The 20,512-nt window shown below is 42.0% G+C and overlaps 1 protein-coding gene and 1 pseudogene across 1 annotated transcript; both read left to right on the plus strand.

Moving 5' to 3' along the window:
- Positions 1–1,410: 1,410 nt before the first annotated feature.
- LOC139444131 (apolipoprotein L3-like) lies at positions 1,411–4,527 on the plus strand (annotated as a pseudogene).
- Positions 4,528–8,866: 4,339 nt separating this feature from the next.
- LOC139443924 (apolipoprotein L3-like) lies at positions 8,867–19,013 on the plus strand. The gene is made up of 3 exons (XM_071224813.1): positions 8,867–8,932; positions 16,401–16,465; positions 16,733–19,013. The coding sequence occupies exon 3, from the start codon at positions 16,741–16,743 to the stop codon at positions 17,626–17,628; it is 888 nt and encodes a 295-aa protein (XP_071080914.1). The 5' UTR covers positions 8,867–8,932; positions 16,401–16,465; positions 16,733–16,740; the 3' UTR covers positions 17,629–19,013.
- The last annotated feature ends 1,499 nt before the right edge of the window (positions 19,014–20,512 follow it).

The following is a 20,512-nucleotide window of genomic DNA, read 5'->3' on the forward strand; positions in this document are numbered from 1 at the left end:
CATATTTCTGACCCTGTAGTTTCCTCAAAATCCTTATTATTAATTACTTCATTCGGCCTCGCTACACAACACCTGGGCTGCTTCAGATGACACGTACAACCCACAATTGTGACCAAGATTGTGAGGGTCATGGGATGAGATGCTGGTCTAAGGGAAATAACTCCGTTGCATATAGAAATATCATTTTCACAAACTAGAATTCTCTTGACGTTAGTATTTCGAGGTCGGTTCAAACGGTCAGGAAATATTTACAGCAAGCATTAACGATTTTCACCTGGGAGTAGTTTTGGCCAGAGTGTATCATTGTGTCCAAACAAGAAATGAGAAAAAACATGATGTAAACAAGAACATATATTTGTTTGAAGCACCCGTAAAATAGTCGAAAAGGGCCAGTGGTGACAACTGAACCACTGTGTTTTCAGTCCCAGCCAGCAATGCTGCATGTGTATCTCTTTTGTTTGTTTGTTTGTTTGTTGTTTAACGCCGCACTCAGCAATATTCCAGCTATATAAAGGCGGTCTGTAAAATAATCGAGTCTGGACCAGACAATCCAGTGATTGACATCATGAGCATCGATCCACGCAATTGAGATCGATGACATGTATCAACCAGGACCACCCGATCCCGTTAGTCGCCTTTTACGACAAGCATAGTCGACTTTTACAGCAAGTATGGGTTGCTGAAGACCAATTCTATCCCGGAATCTTCACGGGTCTGCAAAGAAGAGACCCTATATCCTAAATAAGGCACCCACTATCAACAGTAGACGCTCGTGATTTAAATTTATCAATAAAACAGTAGGACTACAGCATAAGTTTGTAAACATCGTTACTGTCGTATCTGTGTAGCATTTTCCTGTATGTCTCGAGTTCTAACCAGTCATGCCAACAAATTTTTTGACGAAAGAGTTCACTTCCCTTGTGTAAAGATCGCAGGGGTGTATACTCTGTGTGTGTGTGTGTGTGTGTGTGTGTGTGCGTGTGCGTGCGCGCGTGCGTGCGTGTGCGTGCGTGCGTATGTGTGTGCGTGTGCGTGCGTGTGTGTGTGTGCATGTGTGCGTGCGTGTGCATGTGCGCAAAAAACAGACAGCAAACAATAAGCAGAAATCCGAAGTTCTCTTAAATTGATGAAATTCTATTCTTCATTGTACTGCAAAATACCTTCTCTCTCTATAGATAAACACGTCGTGTTTGTTTATTTTGAGGGATATTGTAAGTCAATATTTGTATCAGAGCTTTCATCCCGCACACAAACACAACTACGACACACCATGCTATTCAGTGTTATGTACACACAGGTCAATGCGGACCATGATAAGCGAATCACTGAAATGCTCAACATTTGAACACTTACATTCATCCGCCTTGTGCAGCTGGAGTAACGCGAGCGGCCTCACCCGACACACCGACAACACGGCGCACATCACAGGGACGCAACAGGCACGCCACAGGTACATCACAGGTAGATATGTTGAAACCTAAGTTGCCTTACAAATTCACTTTACAGATAAACCACAAGAACTTTTAATGTAAAATATCATTTTCAAACATCAATCGTAAAGATAACAGTGGTTAATCTCTTCATTTCATGATTCGGATATTATATAGTGAAGCCTAATGGTCTATTACCGAGATTTGTTATATATGTCTTTTACTTCATAGCATTTTATTATCTGTCATGTAAGCGACATCTGAGCATCAACTCAAGATATATAATGTTAACACTCTTCCTGGATGTTCATGTCTTATTTCTAGGTCAAAAGCAATGGCTTAGTATGCATGAGGACGTTCGAAGACAACGCTTATATTTAGATACGGAAAGTACAGTTCATGCACGAACAATCTACTTCCTTGTGTACCACTACGTAAATCCGCGTCCCGTTATATTGTAACTGAACAACATGCACTAGGGTCACAGTGACAATGCTGGCAGAGCCCTACAGTTAAACAACTAAAGAAACATGTAAGAGATTCGGTTGGATATGGATTTAAATAAATATAAATTAAATGAATAAAGACGATAAAAATATACAGTTGTAATGTGTGATGGTAAAATATACATATATAACAATATCATCTCATTATTTGACCCGTGAAGATCCGGGGTTGAGTGTGTCTTCAGCAACCCATGCTTGCCGTAAAAGGCGACTAACGGGATCGGGTGGTCAGGCTCGCTGACTTGGTTGATGCATGTCATCGTATCCCAGTTATGTGGATCGATGCTCATAATGTTAATCACTGGATCGTCTGATCCAGATTGGATTATTTACAGACCGCCGTCAATTTAGCTGGAATATTGCTAAGTGCGGCGTCAAACAACAAACAAACAAACACACAGACGAACATCTCAAAAAGTTCTAAACTGACGCGCAAAGGAAGTATACACCATGTTTGATTGTGGCTGAAAATAAAACAAACAAGACAAGACATGTCTATTCGATGGTGATGTATTTAATACAGGTATCGTAGCTTTTTTATGGATCATATGCTGACAGTATTGCGGCGACTGTTTTCAGACAAAAAAACTTTTGATTACGTTTGTAATGTCTTCGTTCAATCCAATTTTCAATTGTATGCTTTCCTTTGCCAGGCAGCTGTGTTGCGTCGTCTGTTTATGCAAATAACATATTAATGTATAACACCTAGTTACTTATGTGCCACTGACCTACAGAATCCCTTATTGTAAGTAAGATCCATTCATGGCCTTCCGGTGTCAGAATATTGCCCAAGGCACTAGATAGTGACTTCCATTTCCGGATAACATGAGATAAGTCTCGCTGACGTGGTTGATGCATGTCATCGTATCCTAATTTCGTAGTTCGATGCCAAAGATATAAATGACTGGATTGCCTGGTCCAGACTCGATTATTTACAGACCGCTGTCACATAACTGGAATATTGCTAAGTGCGGCGTTAAACAGCAAATAAATCACATAACGTTTCAGCTCTGTGGGCCTTGTTGTTTCGGAGGTTTAACCCACTTGTTAAAAAGTGTATTCGTTATCACTGGCCATGGCATGAATTTCTATATCCCATTGTGTTTCTATAAATGTGCTTTCTGAGAAGACAATTCTCAAAGATTTTCATGATTCGACTCGACTTTTGTTTTTCTATTGAGGAAACAAATACGTATTTTCTTAACGAAATGTGGCAAAATCTGTGTCCAATTATAACGCTAGAAATCCTCATAAAGTTTCACAATCCTCCCTTCAGTCGGTTCGGCCAAGAAGTCGAAAGTTTCGGAAACGTAGAATCTTGGTAAGCTAATGAATTGCCATAATATCCCAACTATGAAATGATAGTTAAACAGTGTCTAAAAACGCGCTGTTAAGATCTTTTGTGCTATAATAAATGGCTCCAGGGGTACTCGCGAGAACGCGACGTGTGATCAGTTGTAACCATGGTCTGCATACGTAATACATGTCGTACTCTTTTACTTCACAGTTTTCAAAATGGCTGAGATGGATATCGCTTCCTTTTCTTCCGAAGTTAATTCCTGTTCCAAACTACAGAAGGAACTGGCTACGGAACTACGTGACTTTGCTGAAAGCCTCAAGTCTAAACAGAGAAAAGTTGACATCGCAAAACTCACTTCCTCAAATGTGGGTCTCGTTGGCGGAGGTCTTGCAATCGCAGGCTTGGCTCTGGCACCCGTCACTGCTGGAGTCTCATTGGGCCTGACCATAGCAGGGGGCGTGGTTGGGGGAGGGGGTGCCGTGTCGGGTATATCGACCATGATTGTTAACTATCGCATCACCAAGAACGCAGAAAAACATTTATCGCAAAAGCTTCATGATTATGCGGAAATGTCAGAAGATATAAACACAAAATTGAATAAATTAATAAAAACATTACAAGAACCAGAGAGGATTATTCTGCTAGAGTAACTTTATCAACATGGACACGAAGAAGGATATCATGGGAATGATCAGAAACGCTAATAAAAAGTCATTTCCGCTGGCTCTTGTAGGCAAGGGAAAAACAGTTTTCCAATCAATCGACGTCGTCGTTGACTCTGTAATCAAGGCCGTTAGAATTAGCAAGGCAACGAAACGTGCTGTTGATGTTGTACGGGGAATTGCAGCTGGTGCCGAGATGTCTTCCAGAGTTGCTAGTGCCGGAAAGTCTGTAGGAACGGCAACTGAAGCAGGAACTGAAGTCACTTCCGCTGCTGGGAGGGCTGCCACCGCCGGAAAGGTTGCAGCGTCCGGCGTCAAGGTCGGGGGTGTGGTTCTTGCCGCTGCCGGAGTGGCAGTAGATCTCGGGTCGATTATTTATTACAGTCGTAAATTACACAAAAACGAACCCTCAAAGAATGTTGAGAACATCTTGAAAGTGGCTGATTGTCTTGATGACAAAGAATAAGGGAAGGAATTGTCACAATCCCATTTCACACAACAGTAATATGTAAATATGATTTGATATTTTCAAAGTTTATGTATAGAAAGAATCAGCTGTGGGCGATGGCAAGATTCAGCCATATTCAAGTACCGTTTATTTGAATAAACACTATCCCGTTGGGAATATAACACGAAGAAAGATCCTACTGATGAGCTTCATCGCATAACAGTGTTCACATACCTTATTTGGTTGACATATTTACGCGTATTTTACTATTCTGTGGTAAAGCCACTCCTAGTTTTATACATGAGTGAGTGAGCGAGTGATGATTGGTTTATATCAAAATTCCAGAAACACGTGGAAGACAACAACAATGGACTTCTACAGTTGTTCATATCTCGAGAATTGAATGCGTGTGGTCGGCGTTTGACGTATTAAGTATAAAGAGATTGCAAAATAGTATTGAGAAATGTGTTTCTTATTTACCAAGATCTTTAAGCGTTGCTTCGTCAAAAGTGTGTGTGTTTGTTGTTTAACGCCGCACTCAGCAATATTCCAGCTATATGACGGCGATCTGTAAATAATCGAGTCTTGACCAGACAGTCTAGTCATTGACATCTTCGGCATCGATCTATGCAATTGGGATACGATACGTTAAACAACAAACAAACAAACCGCATTAAGGTGCCATTTCAAAACTTTGTCATCTGTTAGAGAGAGCCTAAAGCTTAGTCATAAGAGCTGATCATAATAGGGACCGGCGCGGTGTTCACTCTGTCTTGCACTTGTTTGGCTAGACTCATGTGCATGCCGCCACGGAACATTGTAGCTGGAACATTAATTACGTCGTAAAAGAACATATAAAACAGTTGTATTATCCATTTACGTTTACACCGAATAACTTCACCATGTCAGTAATGGTGAAAGGGGAATCCGGTTAGTGAAATTTTATTATTCGTGATCCATGTGTGTGTGTTGATGGTATAGCTAATCTGTGGCACAATCAGTAGCGTGAGATTTACAAACATGCATGGTTGTTCAAGAATCTGAACAGTGTTAATTCAGTGGAAGATGGTGCACAGGATAGATAGATACACTGTAGATACATGGATCAACAAAAATGTGTACATTCAAATCAAAAACATTTAAAAAATTTTTTTATTAAAAATAAAATATGTGTATTTGTGTACAGCTACGAATTCCTGTGATGTATGCCTTCTCCGTAGTTTCCTTAAATTTCTTATTTGGTTATTAATTACTTTATTCGGCCTCGCTACACAACACCTGGGCTGCTTCTGATGACACGTGCAACCCACAATTGTGACCAAGTTCGTGCGGCTCGTGTGACGAGTTGCTGGTCTAAGGGAAATATCTCCGTTGCATATAGAAATATCATTTTCATAAACTAGAATTCTCTTGACGTTAGCATTTCGAGGTCGGGTCAAACGGTCATGAACATATTTACAGCAAGCATTAACAATTTTCACCTGGGAGTATGTTTGGTTATAGTGTATCATTGTGTCTAAACAGGACCGCCTCCGTGGTCTAGTGGTAGAGCGTCCGCCCGGAGAGCGGAAGGTCCGGGGTCGGGGGTCCGGGGTCCGCTCGGCATTAATGGACTGAAACAAGGACTTGTCGGCTCGGAGTCAGTATACTGTGTCCGAGTGGGGTATTCATGTTAAACTGCGGCATGGTATCTCAGTGTGCTAGCACTATAAATCGGCATCAGTCCGGACTAAAGTACTCACGGAAATGAAAAAAAACTGTTTTTCTCAATTTAAAAATCGACACAAAGTGTTACGTAGCTGTAAATACGAAATAACAAAACAACTCGAAAAGTACTAGTCTGGATTTGCTAGTTTGATCTCAGTGAACAATACAAAATGTACTTTACAGGAGGTACAGGAGGCACTTTCAACATTCAAAAATAAAACTAAGTCCAAATTGACATAGCTGAAACAGACCATAGGCATTACGCACCTGTTCTAACCTGTCGTCAAGGTGTCATAGGTCACCTTGATCTACTTACACCTGGTTATGCCCTGTTTCACAATAGTCTGTTTTATTCACATTTTTACACACTTTTACGTGTAAAAAGGCATAAAAACATTTGATACGCTGTATTTTTGCCACGGCCCAATTAGTACTAATTTAGTTGTTTGATTATTTACATATTTTGTATATTAACTGCAATAATTTAAGATCTGAGGTCGAAAAAACAGTTTTTTTTCATTTCCATGAGTACTTTAGTACAAGCAGCCACACACACACAAACAAGTGCATTCACGTCGCTTTATAAGTGCAATAATCTTTGACGCGACGTTAAACCCAATTTCACCTCACCTCACCTCACCTCACCTCACCTCACCTCACCTCACCTGTGTCTAAACAAGAAAAGAGAAAGAGCAATGTGAACAACAGCATATTTTATTGTTTAAAGCATTCGTAAAATATTCGAAAAAGGCCAGTGGTGGAGTATCAAACTCCTCGTAAACACTGATGTCGTCTCAGCCAGCAATGGTATGACGTGTATCTCTGCAGAGTAGAGACTCTATACCTCTAATAAGGCAATCACTATCAACGCTAGACGCATGTGATTTGAATTTATCAATATAACAGTAGGACTACAGTACAACTGGATATTCCTCTGCGACAAGAAAGTTTGAAAACATCGTTTCTGTGTAGCATTTTCCTTTATGTCTCGAGTTCTAACCAGTCATGCGAACAAATTTTATGACGAAAGAGTTAATTTCCCTTGTGGAACGTTCGCCAGACGTACACGATCACAGGGATGTATACTGCGCGTGTGTGCGCGCGTAAATAACAGACAGAAAACAAAATGTTGATATGAGCAGAAATCCGTTGTCATATATTGATGAAATTCTATTCTTCATTGTATTGTAAAAGACCATCATCTCTCACGTATGAACGTCGGAGTTTGGCCCTCTCTCTATGAAGGTTCATACTCCAATGAACTCACACAAAGCGAAGGTCAATTCTTAAATGAACGTCAATTTCTCGTCCAATGGAAAAGCCGTATATCGTGTAAACTTCAAATTAAAAAATTATATAGACATGGACGTTAGATATTGAAATTCTTTATTTGTATCAGAACTTCGATTTCGTTCGAAAACCGTATTTTGTACCGTCATAAGCGAATCACTAACATGTTTAACATTTGAACACTAACACTGGTTATATCCCATTAGTTAGACGTCCCTTACTTACTTACTTACTTACTTTGGAGATTTAACGTGCGCTTTCCGACTGATGCGTATTTCGCACACGGGCCCGGCCAGGCCATTTAATGTGTTTCCGAAAGGGGCGAGGGTGGTCTGTGCAACCCAAGAGGGGGCTTTAGGGGTTGCTTATATCGAATTTGGGAATTTTGAGATTTGGAATAGATGCCGATGGGGTTGGGGAGGAGAACTAAGGGAGCTGGGTATGGTGGATGATTGTTTGTTTTTGTGATTTTGATTTGGTAGGTTATTATGGTTTTAGATGCGTTTTATTAGTTCCGTTTTTATTAAGAATACGCCTAAGGCCTTGAAGTTTTCTAGTTTATTTTGTGGGTTTAGTATTGCTTCTAGAGTGAGAGCCTTGTTTAGATTGAGGGTGGTTTGTAATGCGGTTCGATGTGTTAGGTAGTGTGTGCAGTGGATGAGTGCGTGTTCTGGGGTTTCTGGTTGTTTGCAGTGTGCGCAGTTACCTGTAGTGTGTTTTTTAAATTTTTTTAGTTGGTTATTTAGGTTGGTGTGTCCTGTTTGGAGTTTAGTGATTACTCTGTCGATTTTTTTGGATGGATGGAGAATTTTTGGTTTGGTTAGTGGTTTGCTGAGCACTCTTTTGATTTGGCTATTTGAGTTTAGATATAGGTTATGCCATTTTTTTGTGATTTTTTGTTTGTTTACACTTTTAATTTCTGATTTTGAGATGGGTAAGTTTAAGCTTATTTCTGGGATTTTGAGGGATAGTTTAGCTGCTTTATCGGCGTTTTCATTACCGTATATTCCTACGTGGGCGGGTATCCCAATTGTTAGACATTTTTATTTAGGCAAAGAGGGAATATACCTACAGGTGTAATGGATCAGTCCCAATTAGATGTAGTACTGAGTAGGGATAGGGTACTCACAGTTTAGGGAGTGTATATGTTACAATTTTGTTTAATTAACCTAAATTACCTTACTCTCAGCACCGGTTCAATAGGCATGAGATTAACTATGTAAACTATGGAGTAGCTTAATTGTCTTACTGTATGATCAGATGAAGGAGTTGAGTTTAGATTATCTACTTATCAAACAAATAAATATGATCTTGGGGCTTAAGGAAAGCTACTTTGCTTTGTTTGTCAGATCTTATCTGGACTATTCCATTTTAAAGTCTGTAGTAACAAGCACAAGGCTTAGTGTGCACTCAACCGTTTAAAGTTTTGTTATAAGCTGTCTAACTGGGATGTCTAACTAATGGGAGGACACCCTAACACTCACCCGCGACGCTGTGCAGCCGAAGTCACATAACCGGCTCAACCCGACACACTGACAACACGCCGCTAAAAATAGGGGCACATCAGGCACGCCACAGGTACATCACAGGTAGATATGTTGAAACCTATGTTGCCTTACAAATTCACTTTACAGATAAACCACAAGAACTTTTAATGTAAAATATCATTTTCAAACATCAATCGAAAAGGTAACAGTGGTTAATCTGTTGATTTCATGATTCGAATATCATAAAGTGAAGCCTAATGGACTATTAACGAGATCTGCGATATATGTCATTTATTTCTCAGCATCTTATTATCTACCATGTAAGTGGCCTCTAAGTATCAACTCAAGATATATAATGTTAACGCTCTTCCTGGATTTTCATGTCTTATAGTATATTTAGGTACGGAATGTACAGTTCAAACAAGAACAATTTACTTCCTTGTGTATCACTGTGTAAACCGCGCCCCGTTGTATTGTAACTGAACAACATGCACTAGGGTCACACTGACAAAGCGGACACAGACATATAGTTAAGAGAGATTTAGAGATTTAGATAAATATAAATAAATTGATTAAAGATGATAAAAAATACAGCTGTTATGTGTGATGGTAAATATCACATATAAAACAATAACACTTCATTATTTATTTATTCTTAACTGCTGACTGAAAGAAACTATACAACCATGTTTGATGGTGTCTGAAATGAAACAAACAAGAAATGGTTATACGACGGTGATGTATTTGATGCAAGCATCATAGTAGTGTTTCGGCGACAGTTTTCAGGCTAGTAACGTTTTCATAACGTTTGTAATGTCTTTCCTTTGTCCGACAGTTGCATCGTTTGTTTAGGTGAAGAAAATAAAACTAAAGCAACAAGTTAGTTATTTCTCTTTGATCTACATAACCCCTTACTGTTAGTAAGATCCATTCATGTGCTTTATGTATTATGTCTTCACGTGACCTGTCTTCAGCAACCCATGTTGGTCTTAAGAGGCGACTAACAGGAGCTGGTGGTCAGGCTCGCTGACTTGGGTGATGCACGTCATAGTATCACATTTGCGTAGATCGATGCCCACGGTAACTAGTATCGCAAGTATCTATTCATTGAATGAAAGGACGTGTTGGAATGTCACTGCGTGCGTCATATTGGTTAATGTCATGTATCCTGCATGTTCTCATGTGGACAGGGCATCGCATGCATCAGATTGATTGATGTCATGTTTCCTGCATGTTCTCATGTGGACAGGGCACCACATGCATCAGATTAGTTGATGTCATGTATCCTGCATGTTCTCATGTGGACAGGGCACCACATGCATCAGATTGGTTGATGTCATGTATCCTGCATGTTCTCATGTGGACAGGGCACCACATGCATCAGATTGGTTGATGTCTTGTATCCAGCGTGTTCTCATGTGGACAGGGCACCACATATATCAGATTGGTTGATGTCATGTATCTACCACGTTCTCATGTGGACAGGGAATCACATGCATCAGATTGGTCGATGTCATGTATCCTGCATGTTCTCATGTTGACAGGGCACCACATGCATCAGATTGGTTGATGTCATGTATCCAGCATGTTCTCATGTGGACAGGGCACCACATGCATCAGATTGATTGATGTCATGTTTCCTGCATGTTCTCATGTGGACAGGGCACCACATGCATCAGATTGATTGATGTCATGTTTCCTGCATGTTCTCATGTGGTCAGGGCACCATATGCATCAGATTGATTGATGTCATGTTTCCTGCATGTTCTCATGTGGACAGGGCACCACATGCATCAGATTGGTTGATGTCATGTTTCCTGCATGTTCTCATGTGGACAGGGCACCACATGCATCAGATTAGTTGATGTCATGTATCCAGCATGTTCTCATGTGGACAGGGCACCACATGCATCAGATTGGTTGATGTCATGTATCCTGCATGTTCTCATGTGGACAGGGCACCACATGCATCAGATTGGTTGATGTCTTGTATCCAGCGTGTTCTCATGTGGACAGGGCACCACATATATCAGATTGGTTGATGTCATGTATCTACCACGTTCTCATGTGGACAGGGAATCACATGCATCAGATTGGTTGATGTCATGTATCCTGCATGTTCTCATGTTGACAGGGCACCACATGCATCAGATTGGTTGATGTCATGTATCCAGCATGTTCTCATGTGGACAGGGCACCACATGCATCAGATTGATTGATGTCATGTTTCCTGCATGTTCTCATGTGGACAGGGCACCACATGCATCAGATTGATTGATGTCATGTTTCCTGCATGTTCTCATGTGGACAGGGCACCACATGCATCAGATTGGTTGATGTCATGTATCCTGCATGTTCTCATGTGGACAGGGCACCGCATGCATTAGATTGATTGATGTCATGTTTCCTGCATGATCTCATGTGGACAGGGCACCACATGCATCAGATTGGTTGATGTCATGTATCCTGAATGTTTTCATGTGGACAGGGCACCACATGCATTAGATTGATTGATGTCATGTTTCCTGCATGATCTCATGTGGACAGGGCACCACACGCATCAGATTGGTGGATGTCATGAATCTACCACGTTCTCATGGGGACAGGGCACCACATGCATCAGATTGGTTGATGTCATGTATCCTGCATGTTCTCATGTGGACAGGGCACCACATGCATCAGATTGATTTATGTCATGTATCTACCACGTTCTCATGTGGACAGGGCACCACATGCATCAGATTGGTTGATGTCATGAATCTACCACGTTCTCATGTGGACAGGGCACCACATGTATCAGATTGGTTAATGTCATGTATCTACCACGTTCACATGTGAACAGGGCACCACATGCATCAGATTGATTGATGTCATGTATGCAGCATGTTCTCATGTGGACAGGGCACCACATGCATCAGATTGGTGGATGTTATGTATCTACCGCGTTCTCATGTGGACAGGGCACCACATGCATCAGATTGGTTGATGTCATGTATGCAGCATGTTCTCATGTGGACAGGGCACCACATGCATCAGATTGGTGGATGTTATGTATCTACCACGTTCTCATGTGGACAGGGCACCACATGCATCAGATTGGTTGATGTCATGTATGCAGCATGTTCTCATGTGGACAGGGCACCACATGCATCAGATTGGTGGATGTTATGTATCTACCGCGTTCTCATGTGGACAGGGCACCACATGCATCAGATTGGTTGATGTCATGTATGCAGCATGTTCTCATGTGGACAGGGCACCACATGCCTGAAATTGGGTGATGTCATGTATCCAGCATGTTCTCGTGTTGACAGGGCACCACATGCATCAGATTGGTTTATGTCATGTGTCCAGCATGTTTTCATGTGGACAGGGCACCACATGCCTGAAATTGGGTGATGTCATGTATCCAGCATGTTCTCATGTGGACAGGGCGCCACATGCGTTAGATTGATTGATGTCATGTATTCAGCATGTTCTCATGTGGACAGGGCACCGCATGCATTAGATTGATTGATGTCATGTTTCCTGCATGATCTCATGTGGACAGGGCACCACACGCATCAGATTGGTGGATGTCATGAATTTACCACGTTCTCATGGGGACAGGGCACCACATGCATCAGATTGGTTGATGTCATGTATCTACCGCGTTCTCATGTGGACAGGGCATCACATGTATCAGATTGGTGGATGTCATGTATCTACCACGTTCTCATGTGGACAGGGCACCACATGCATCAGATTGGTTGATGTCATGTATGCAGCATGTTCTCATGTTGACAGGGCACCACATGCATCAGATTGGTGGATGTTATGTATCTACCGCGTTCTCATGTGGACAGGGCACCACATGCATCAGATTGATTGATGTCATGTATGCAGCATGTTCTCATGTGGACAGGGCACCACATGCATCAGATTGATTGATGTCATGTATCCTGCATGTTCTCATGTGGACAGGGCACCACATGCATCAGATTGGTTGATGTCATGTATCCTGCATGTTCTCATGTGGACAGGGAATCACATGCATCAGATTGATTGATGTCATGTATCCTGCATGTTCTCATGTGGACAGGGCACCATATGCTTCAGATTGGTTGATGTCTTGTATCCAGCGTGTTCTCGTGTGGACAGGGCACCACATGCATCAGATTGGTTGATGTCATGTATCCTGCATGTTCTCATGTGGACAGGGCACCACATGCATCAGATTAGTTGATGTCATGTATCCTGCATGTTCTCATGTGGACAGGGCACCACATGCATCAGATTGATTGATGTCATGTATGCAGCATGTTCTCATGTGGACAGGGCACCACATGTATGAGATTGCTTGCTGTAAGGTATCCTGCATGTTCTCATGTGTACTGGGCACCACATGCATCAGATTGGTGGATGTCCTGTATCTACCACGTTCTCATGTGGACAGGGCACCACATGCATCAGATTGGTTGATGTCATGTATGCAGCATGTTCTCATGTGGACAGGGCACCACATGCATCAGATTGGTGGATGTTATGTATCTACCGCGTTCTCATGTGGACAGGGCACCACATGCATCAGATTGGTTGATGTCATGTATGCAGCATGTTCTCATGTGGACAGGGCACCACATGCCTGAAATTGGGTGATGTCATGTATCCAGCATGTTCTCGTGTTGACAGGGCACCACATGCATCAGATTGGTTTATGTCATGTGTCCAGCATGTTTTCATGTGGACAGGGCACCACATGCCTGAAATTGGGTGATGTCATGTATCCAGCATGTTCTCATGTGGACAGGGCGCCACATGCGTTAGATTGATTGATGTCATGTATTCAGCATGTTCTCATGTGGACAGGGCACCGCATGCATTAGATTGATTGATGTCATGTTTCCTGCATGATCTCATGTGGACAGGGCACCACACGCATCAGATTGGTGGATGTCATGAATCTACCACGTTCTCATGTGGACAGGGCACCACATGCATCAGATTGGTTGATGTCATGTATCTACCGCGTTCTCATGTGGACAGGGCATCACATGTATCAGATTGGTGGATGTCATGTATCTACCACGTTCTCATGTGGACAGGGCACCACATGCATCAGATTGGTTGATGTCATGTATGCAGCATGTTCTCATGTTGACAGGGCACCACATGCATCAGATTGGTGGATGTTATGTATCTACCGCGTTCTCATGTGGACAGGGCACCACATGCATCAGATTGATTGATGTCATGTATGCAGCATGTTCTCATGTGGACAGGGCACCACATGCATCAGATTGATTGATGTCATGTATCCTGCATGTTCTCATGTGGACAGGGCACCACATGCATCAGATTGGTTGATGTCATGTATCCTGCATGTTCTCATGTGGACAGGGAATCACATGCATCAGATTGATTGATGTCATGTATCCTGCATGTTCTCATGTGGACAGGGCACCATATGCTTCAGATTGGTTGATGTCTTGTATCCAGCGTGTTCTCGTGTGGACAGGGCACCACATGCATCAGATTGGTTGATGTCATGTATCCTGCATGTTCTCATGTGGACAGGGCACCACATGCATCAGATTAGTTGATGTCATGTATCCTGCATGTTCTCATGTGGACAGGGCACCACATGCATCAGATTGATTGATGTCATGTATGCAGCATGTTCTCATGTGGACAGGGCACCACATGTATGAGATTGCTTGCTGTAAGGTATCCTGCATGTTCTCATGTGTACTGGGCACCACATGCATCAGATTGGTGGATGTCCTGTATCTACCACGTTCTCATGTGGACAGGGCACCACATGCATCAGATTGGTTGATGTCATGTATGCAGCATGTTCTCATGTGGACAGGGCACCACATGCATCAGATTGGTGGATGTTATGTATCTACCGCGTTCTCATGTGGACAGGGCACCACATGCATCAGATTGGTTGATGTCATGTATGCAGCATGTTCTCATGTGGACAGGGCACCACATGCCTGAAATTGGGTGATGTCATGTATCCAGCATGTTCTCGTGTTGACAGGGCACCACATGCATCAGATTGGTTTATGTCATGTGTCCAGCATGTTTTCATGTGGACAGGGCACCACATGCCTGAAATTGGGTGATGTCATGTATCCAGCATGTTCTCATGTGGACAGGGCGCCACGTGCGTTAGATTGATTGATGTCATGTATTCAGCATGTTCTCATGTGGACAGGGCACAACATGCATCAGATTAGTTGATGTTTTGTATCTACCGCGTTCTCATGTGGACAGGGCACCACATGCATCAGATTGGTGGATGTTATGTATCTACCGCGTTCTCATGTGGACAGGGCACCACATGCATCAGATTGGTGGATGTTATGTATCTACCGCGTTCTCATGTGGACAGGGCACCACATGCATCAGATTGATTGATGTCATGTATCCAGCATGTTCTCATGTGGACAGGGCACCACATGCATCAGATTGATTGATGTCATGTATCCAGCATGTTCTCATGTGGACAGGGCACCACATGCATCAGATTGGTTGATGTCATGTATCCTGCATGTTCTCATGTGGACAGGGCACCACATGCATCAGATTGATTGATGTCATGTATCCTGCATGTTATCATGTGGACAGGGCACCATATGCTTCAGATTGGTTGATGTCTTGTATCCAGCGTGTTCTCGTGTGGACAGGGCACCACATGCATCAGATTGGTTGATGTCATGTATCCAGCATGTTCTCATGTGGACAGGGCACCACATGCATCAGATTAGTTGATGTCATGTATCCTGCATGTTCTCATGTGGACAGGGCACCACATGCATCAGATTGATTGATGTCATGTATCCTGCATGTTATCATGTGGACAGGGCACCATATGCTTCAGATTGGTTGATGTCTTGTATCCAGCGTGTTCTCGTGTGGACAGGGCACCACATGCATCAGATTGGTTGATGTCATGTATCCAGCATGTTCTCATGTGGACAGGGCACCACATGCATCAGATTAGTTGATGTCATGTATCCTGCATGTTCTCATGTGGACAGGGCACCACATGCATCAGATTGGTTGATGCCATGTATCCTGCATGTTCTCATGTGGACAGGGCACCATATGCATCAGATTGATTTATGTCATGTATCCTGCATGTTCTCATGTGGACAGGGTACCATATGCTTCAGATTGGTTGATGTCTTGTATCCAGCGTGTTCTCGTGTTGACAGGGCACCATATGCTTCAGATTGGTTGATGTCATGTATCCAGCATGTTCTCATGTGGACAGGGCACCACATGCATCAGATTAGTTGATGTCATGTATCCTGCATGTTCTCATGTGGACAGGGCACCACATGCATCAGATTGATTGAAAATATATAACTGAGTTCAGGGTTAAACAACAAACAAACAAACTAACACATTTTCATAACGGTTCAGCGTTCTGTGCCTTGTGTTTTCTGAGATTTTACCCAATTGTTGGCCATGGCATAAACAAATCTAAATCCTAGTGTGTTGCTATACATGGTCCAATGCTTCAGATTCCTGGCTTCTATTGAAGAAACAATTTTTTGAAGAAATCCTCCTAAAGTTTCAGAATCCTCCCTTCAGCGGGTTCGGCCAAGAAGTCGAAAGTTACCAAAACGAAGAATCCTGGTGAGCTAATGAATCCATGTCATATTTGGAAAAACTAACACCGTTTATAGTGGTCATTGAACGTTGCCTCAACTGATATAAAATATCAATGAAATGACAGTAAGCGTATGCTAAAATCATACATATTGTGTAACATGACCTGTTTAGTTACGACACTTTTTCGTTATAATAAATGGCTATAGGAGTACTCAAAAACGCGAAAACGCGACGATTGTCTACTTGTAACCATGATCTGCATACGTAAAACATGTACTCTTTTTACTTTAGTTTTCAAAATGGCTGAGGTGGATATTGCTTCCTTTTGTTCCGAAGTTAATTCCTGCTCCAAACTACAGAAGGAACTGGCTACGGAACTACGTGACTTTGCTGAAAACCTCAAGTCTAAACAGAGAAAAGTTGACATCGCAAAACTCACTACCTCAAATGTGGATCTTGTTGGCGGAGTTCTTGCAATGGCAGGCTTGGCTCTGGCATCCGTCACTGCAGGTGTCTCATTGGGCCTGACCATAGCAGGGGGCGTGGTTGGGGTAGGGAGTGCCGTGTCGGGTATGTCGACCATGATTGTTGAATATCACCTCACCAAGAACGCAGAGAAACATTTAACGCAAAAGCTTCATGATTATGCGGAATTGTCAGAAGATATCAAGGCAAAACTGAATACATTAATCAATATATTACCAGAAGCAGACAGGATTTTCCTGCAAAATCTTTTGGAAAATAACATGGACACGAAGGTGGACATCAGTTTGGCGTCACTTCTGCTGGCTCTTGGCTTCAAGGGAAAAGCAGTTTTCGACTCAATCGACGACGTCACCGACTCTGTAATCAAGGCCGTTAAAATTATCAAGGCATCGAAACGTGCTGTTGATGTTGTAGGGGGAATTGCAGCTGGTGCCGAGATGTCTTCCAGAGTTGCTAGTGCCGCAAAGTCTGTAGGAACGGCAGCTGATGCAGGCACTGACGTCACTTCCGCTGCTGGGAAGGCTGCCACTGCCGGTAAGGCTGCAGCGTCTGGCGTCAAGGTCGTGGCTCTTGTCGCTGCCGGAGTGGCAGTAGATCTCGGATCGATTATTTACTACAGTCTTAAAATACACAAAAACGAACCCTCAAAGAATGTTGAGAACATCTTGAAAGTGGCTGATTGTCTTGAGGACAAAGAATAAAGGAAGAAATTGTCACAATCCCATTTCAGACTCCGACAGTAATGTGTAAATATGATTTGATTTTTTCAAAGTTTATGTTTAGGAAGAATCAGCTTTGGACGATGATGAGATTCAGCCATATTCATGTGCCGCTAATTGGAACAAGTAGAGATGCTGCAGTGCATCAATTGTTCCCCGCCATATAATGGCATATGCAGAGGACGAAAAAAAAAATTGATTACAAGTCCTATATAGATAACAAAACAAACGTCATTCTTAAACATGGTTTTGCAGTAAATATCAATCTTTCTGGTCAAAATGTTGGCTGGGTTAAATAAAACAAACTTTTGAAATAGTAAACATAAATAAATGTACTGAATCCACTGTAAATAAACTTCAGTCCAAATATATGTAGAAATATGTTCACGCATTCATGAAGGGATTCCCATTTATCCAACAGCAAGTTAAGAACTTACAGGTTGGTCAAGACACCCATAAATATTGAGAATTATCTTACATATTGTAAAAACAAAGCTCATAGGTCATATTCTCAAAATTTCGTTTAAGCTATCACAAACTAAAAATTGAAACTGGTAGATATACAAAACACCAATCCCATTGGAACAAAGTCTCCGTGAAACATGTGATGTCTCAGAAGATGAGCAACATAATGTACTGCATAAAAAACAACAAAGAAAGAGAATCACAAATAATCTTCAATCATGATAAAGAATTTTGTACACTCTGTTAAAAAGCACAATTCTTAATAATTTTTACCAACAGTTGGCCAGAAACAATTTCCTAGATCTGTTATAATATATGTAATCATAAACAAATTGCTTGTTTGTAGAACATTACCATAGTTTTGCTCAATTCTCATATCATTATAATACACTTGTTGTAATATAAAATTGTTATAATATACCTCCTTTGTATCTTGAATGTACCTGTGTGTTTTGCACTTATTGTGCATATTTTTTGTAGTTTGTGATAGTGTAATATTGCCACTGTTTCTACATGGAATGTTACGCAATACAAATCTCATCTAAAACATTGATACAGTATTCCAGAGAGGCAGGACTATCCAGAACATCCTTAATGTCAATGGCAAGCCCCCTACATCAAAGAAAGAAGACCCGGCTGGTGCCGTATATCACATACAATTAATGTGACTGTGGCGACTCCTATGTAGGAGAAACATCCAGGCCCTTACCCATTAGAATAAAAGAACACAAGACCTCAGTACAAAAAAAATGACTCAAAATCAGCCGTCTCCGACCACACCCACACCAACCCCGACCACATCCAGTGGAACAACATCAAGATCCTGGCCAACAGTCAATCAGACTACAAAATCAGGAAACTCCTAGAAGCCATCTACATCAAAAGGATCCAGCCAGCAATGAACAGAGACCAAGGCTATTACATCCCGCCTGCTTACCATCCCTATGTCTATCCAATTGATCCACTGGCTTCCATCATCTCTATCAGTCTGCTTGTTGACTGTTCATTAGTCACCCACTGGCTTCCAATTATCTTAATCAGCTCTCTGTGTCCATCAATCAATTTACTGTATAAACCTTGATGTTAATAAGTATATATCCCTGTTGTTTAGCACTATCCATCACTTGCTTGATAAAGGTGTTAGGATCTACACCGAAACGTCGCACTAATTGTAATAAAGAAGTTGTTCATCCATAGAACTCGTCTTACTTCATCACACCAACTTCTAAATGCCACTGAAAGAAGTTAAAACAGCTTTGTTGTTTGATAGTTTGTTACACTTGTGTACGGGCGACACGGTTGGCTGAATCGCCTATGGAGCTGCATTCGCTGTGCAGAGTTGTGTCCCTTGGGCATGCAAGAAACCTATGACAGTGTGTTCGAATTCCAGTTGGCCCCGTGCTCGTGGGTTTCACTTAAGTGGGAAACGTTTAAGGCCTGCATCCCTTCGGGCTTTCCTCCAAAATCAAGCTGACACGCCGTGATAAAAGTGGGATACTATTCAAAGCGGCGTTAAACCCAACTCACTCACTCACTCATTACTCTTGTGTACGGTTCCGTTTGGATAACTGGGATAGTGGTGTGATTAAATCCAGTTTAGATTTGAAGTATGTTAAGAAGAATGTTACTCCGTTCAGCCTAAACATCGTGAATATATAATGCAACCGTATTATATTTTAGGCAAATAATTGCAATTTCAGACCAACCTGTTGATTTTCTATGTATCCAGAAGCAAAGAACACTTACGGGTGTATGATCTCTGTCGGAAGTTAAAAAATACTGTCCAAGTAATAAACCATGCAGAACATTTAACCCCCGCATGAAACGGTATGAATCTTACATTACATACAGTGAACTACTTGAGGTGAGGTGAGGTGAGGTGAGGTGAGGTGAGGTGAGGTGGGTTTAACGTCGCGTCCAAGATTATTGCACTTATATAGCGACGTGCATGTGCGTGTGTGTGTTTGTGTGGCTGCTTGTACTAGTCCGGACTGATGCCGATTTATAGTGCTAGCTCACTGTTTAACATGAATACCCCACTCAGACACAGTATACTGACTCCGAGCCGACAAGTCCTTGTTTAAGCCCCTTAATGCCGAGCACCAGACAGGGTAACAAGTACCATCTTTAAACGTCTTTTGGTATGACGCGGCCGGGGATCGAACCCCGGACCTTCCGCTCTCCGGGCGGACGTTCTACCACTAGACCACGGAGGCGGTCTGTGAACTACTTGAAACAATACTGAGCTGAACTATGCACAGCAAGCATCATACATGTGAATAATTAGACATTTCACATATAAAACCCGTTGCTTTACATGTGTTGTTTATTGAACAAGGTCATACTTTATAGGAGCCTGGTATTAAATCGTGTTGAACAATAAGTTACAATAGCAGCGTGA

Source organism: Haliotis cracherodii, unplaced genomic scaffold (genome assembly GCF_022045235.1).
Source record: "Haliotis cracherodii isolate W230 unplaced genomic scaffold, xgHalCrac1.p SCAF_5, whole genome shotgun sequence".
In the NCBI taxonomy this organism is placed as follows: Eukaryota; Metazoa; Mollusca; class Gastropoda; order Lepetellida; family Haliotidae; genus Haliotis; species Haliotis cracherodii.

Coding starts and splice junctions, on each gene's coding strand:
- LOC139443924 (XM_071224813.1), top strand. CDS start 16,741: ATGGCTGAGGTGGATATTGCTTCCTTTTGTTCCGAAGTTAATTCCTGC.